This window comes from Cyprinodon variegatus, unplaced genomic scaffold (genome assembly GCF_000732505.1).
Source record: "Cyprinodon variegatus isolate N-32 unplaced genomic scaffold, C_variegatus-1.0 Scaffold88, whole genome shotgun sequence".
Lineage (NCBI taxonomy): Eukaryota > Metazoa > Chordata > Actinopteri > Cyprinodontiformes > Cyprinodontidae > Cyprinodon > Cyprinodon variegatus.
Window position 1 is genome coordinate 400,777 of NW_015150541.1, and position 3,210 is coordinate 403,986.

Sequence of the window (3,210 nt, forward strand, 5' to 3'; positions counted from 1 at the left end):
GAGTTGGAAGACGCGCCAGCAGCACTTTATAGGTCTGCTGTATGGGACCACTTTGCATTTAGAGTGACCTACGATGACGGCGGAAAGAAAGCTGTGGATAAAAGTGAAACAGTGTGCAAATATTGTGCAACACGTTTTGTTTATGCTAACAGCAGTAGAGGGCATGCGCCAGATGATTAAATTCAAAGCAGCAAAACATGCGGAAATTACCCAGGGTTTCCGCGGATCATTAAAAATAATTACAATCCATTCATCTTTTTGGATTTTTTTTATTAATTTTTATGGGATTTCGGGGGAACAATCAACATATACCGAACGAAAACCATAAACCGAACCGTGGATTTTGTGAACCGTTCCACCCCTAGTCATTTGTGTGTTTTTAGCTTTCTTCCTGTATGGGAAGCTTTTCAAACTTTGAAACATTAGTGCAGTGGTTTATGTTAAAATAAACCTTTGGGTTAAGTTGTTGCAAGCAGGTTTTTTTTGTGTTTTTGGTCTTAAATTTTTATTTCAAGTTGCATTAAAAAGTCTTGAATTTAACTCGCCTTATGCTGTAGGAACCCTGTCTAACATCTTGCATCTTTTCCCTGTTCTGACAGCCCGGCGTTCCTGCGTTTACAGTCCGGCAGCCGGAGGACGCCATGGCCGTCCTGAGGGACCGATCCAGAGAGATACAGGTGAGTGCCCGTGTCTGGAGAAATCGCTCCACCTGCAGGTGCTCAGCTTTATGTTGTCCCCTCTGCCGTCCCAGTGTCCTCTCTGGGTGTGTCCCGACCTGGACCAATACCCCACAGACTCTGGACCTTTACAGCTGGGCCTGGCTGGACAGCACCAGCGGTCCAACGCCTCCCTGGCGCTGCAGCTGAGCCACACCTGGCTGCAGAGGAGATGTGGACCAGGTGAGGTAACGGCTCTGGAACATGTTTTGTTTCAGTTATAGGGGTTCTTACGCCGTCAGCAGCAGCGGCGACCGGACCCTCCTTTGCTTTATTATTGACGGTAGATGTTCTGTGTGGAATGGCCTTGTTAGATTCATGTTTCTGCCCCCAACAGATCAAAGCTGCTCTCCTCTCCTGGATCCAGAGAACAGCTCTATAGCCCAGGCAGCGTCTTTCAAACCCAGCCCTGTCATGGTGAAAGGTGAGTCTACAAAAAAAAACAGGTCTATCTTCCCCGGAGCCAGCAGCCGGATCACTGTCCCTGTGTTTGGGTTCAGGCCTGGCGAGCACAGAGTGGGCCGGCAGGACGCAGACTCTCAGACACGGAGCGCTGACCTACTTCCTGGACGGGGCTCACACCAGGCGCAGCATGCAAGCCTGCGTCCAGTGGTTCAGAGAGACCGCCGCCCAACACGAGAGGAATGCCAGGTGAGCAGGGCGGGACCAAAGCTCGGACTCGGCTCGTTGCTTTATCCAGGGTTCCCCCCCCCGGTCCTTAAAAAGTCTTAAAAAGCATTGAATTCTTCAAAACAAAACTAAGGCCTTAATTGGTATTAAAATGTCTTCAATCAGTCTTTCGTAGGTCTTAATTTTTAAAACATCGATTGATTTTTGTAATCTAAATAAAACATTAAAATTGACTTTTTTTTTTTTATAAAAAATAAATAAATAACGGCTCGCCATTATTGATTCCGTCTCGATAGCGGAACCAATAAAAGCGTTGTTGCTGCCGGTGTAGGTACCAGATTGACTTGGGGGGGCCTGCGCCTTTTGATGACGTCACAATACATAATTGTTTTAACGTTTGCACAATTGCGCAAAACATTTTGATTGGTCTGGACAGCTTACTAAAGTAATTATAGCGGGGTGTAGGTTTTATTCGAAAGCGGGATTGCGGTTTGTAAACGGACAATTTTACGAAGAAATTCTCCATGGTCCCTGTGCCTTCCGATGACGTCACCAAATTCGCCATGGGCCTTACACCTCCCGATGACGTCACATTATGGCAACGCCACTCAAACAAACTACATTGAGCCCGCGGTCTGCATTTGTAACGACAATAAATTCAGGANCCACGGCGAGACGACCATAGCGGTTCTAAAATGGAAACATTTTGATCAGAGGATTTAGTCCTGTTGGCAATCTGTAGGACAGGAGAATTTAAGAATGACAAATATTTTTCTTTACATGTGAAAAGTTGGTGAAGACAAACTACAGCTACTGTATTTTCTGGACTATAGAGTCCACCTCACTATAATTCGTGCCTACAATTTTTTTTCAAAAACTGGAAACGTACATATATAAGCCGCACCGGGCTCTAATGCTACGTTCACACCGGACGCAGCAGGAGCAGCAAAATCGCGTCTGCTGCTTCATTTTTGCTGCTTGTACCAGTTTAGTTCTGACGCGCGGCTGAAGCAGCTTTGCTGCTCTGGCTGCACGGTGCAAAAGTGTGTCTGACGCGCGTTGGGCAGAGCTACTCTATCCTTTCTTTGCCTTGCAGCTATATTTGCTATAATCAGTGGGAATAAAGTAGTTTTAAGTGAGAAAATCCACCTGAAAACTTAATCAGTGCAGTCAGTTCATCCAGATTACCATCCTGCCTTCCAATATTATTTCTGTCGGAGCAGCTCAGACCCCCACATACCAGCGGTGCGCTGTCAGTAGGAATCCCATTCAACAGCAGCCTCTGGCCCGGTCGCCTCCTCACGGTTTGCCGCGGCTGCTGGAAGGGTCTTTTCATGTACATAATCCAAACTGCAGGCACCAGGATAATAAAAGCGAACAGGCTTTGTCGGTAGGTTTTAGCATTTTAAGTTAATTTAGGCGTCAATAAACTGTTTCAGAGGAGCGATCACAGCGTTCTGTGTCATCAGCGATGTGTCTCTCCCTGTCAGCTCCCAGATCAGCGTCTCTGATTGGTTGATGCGGCGCGTTGAGCAGCAAAAGTTCAATTTTGATTCTACTGCTTATGCTGCGTCTGGTGTGAACGCAGCATAAGCAGCTGATATTTACTGAACTATCTCCCACCAACCCTGTAGGGGGAGCTCTACATATAACCCTTGAAGTAGGGACGAAGAAGAATGCTAGCTCCTGTTAACTTGTTAGCTTGCAGCAGTAGGAGCTTTTAATAAAAGATGGAGCTTCATCAGCTCTTTATCTCCGCTGTAGGAGTTGAACCCAGTCTCTTCATTGGTCCGGTGTAGGTACCAGATTGACTCGGGGGGCCTGCGCCTTTTGATGACGTCACAATACATAATTGTTTTAACGT

General features: G+C 46.6%; 2 protein-coding genes across 2 annotated transcripts in view; one reads left to right on the forward strand and one right to left on the reverse strand.

Annotated features, from left to right (window-relative positions):
- fpgs (folylpolyglutamate synthase) overlaps positions 1–643 on the reverse strand; it is a 24,058-nt gene extending 23,415 nt beyond the window's left edge. The window contains exon 1 of the mRNA XM_015373554.1: positions 546–643. Coding sequence (XP_015229040.1) covers positions 546–643 — 98 coding nt within the window. The remainder of the gene's footprint in view (positions 1–545) is intronic.
- On the forward strand, positions 598–1,391 carry LOC107083957 (folylpolyglutamate synthase, mitochondrial-like). Its single transcript, XM_015373559.1, has 4 exons — positions 598–677; positions 752–899; positions 1,054–1,140; positions 1,217–1,391. Exons 1-4 carry the CDS (start codon positions 642–644, stop codon positions 1,369–1,371), a joined length of 426 nt encoding a protein of 141 aa, XP_015229045.1. The 5' UTR covers positions 598–641; the 3' UTR covers positions 1,372–1,391.
- Positions 1,392–3,210: the final 1,819 nt, after the last annotated feature.

Coding starts and splice junctions, on each gene's coding strand:
- LOC107083957 (XM_015373559.1), top strand. CDS start 642: ATGGCCGTCCTGAGGGACCGATCCAGAGAGATACAG. Junction 678..751: donor ACCGATCCAGAGAGATACAG/GTGAGTGCCCGT, acceptor CTGCCGTCCCAG/TGTCCTCTCTGGGTGTGTCC. Junction 1,141..1,216: donor CAGCCCTGTCATGGTGAAAG/GTGAGTCTACAA, acceptor GTTTGGGTTCAG/GCCTGGCGAGCACAGAGTGG.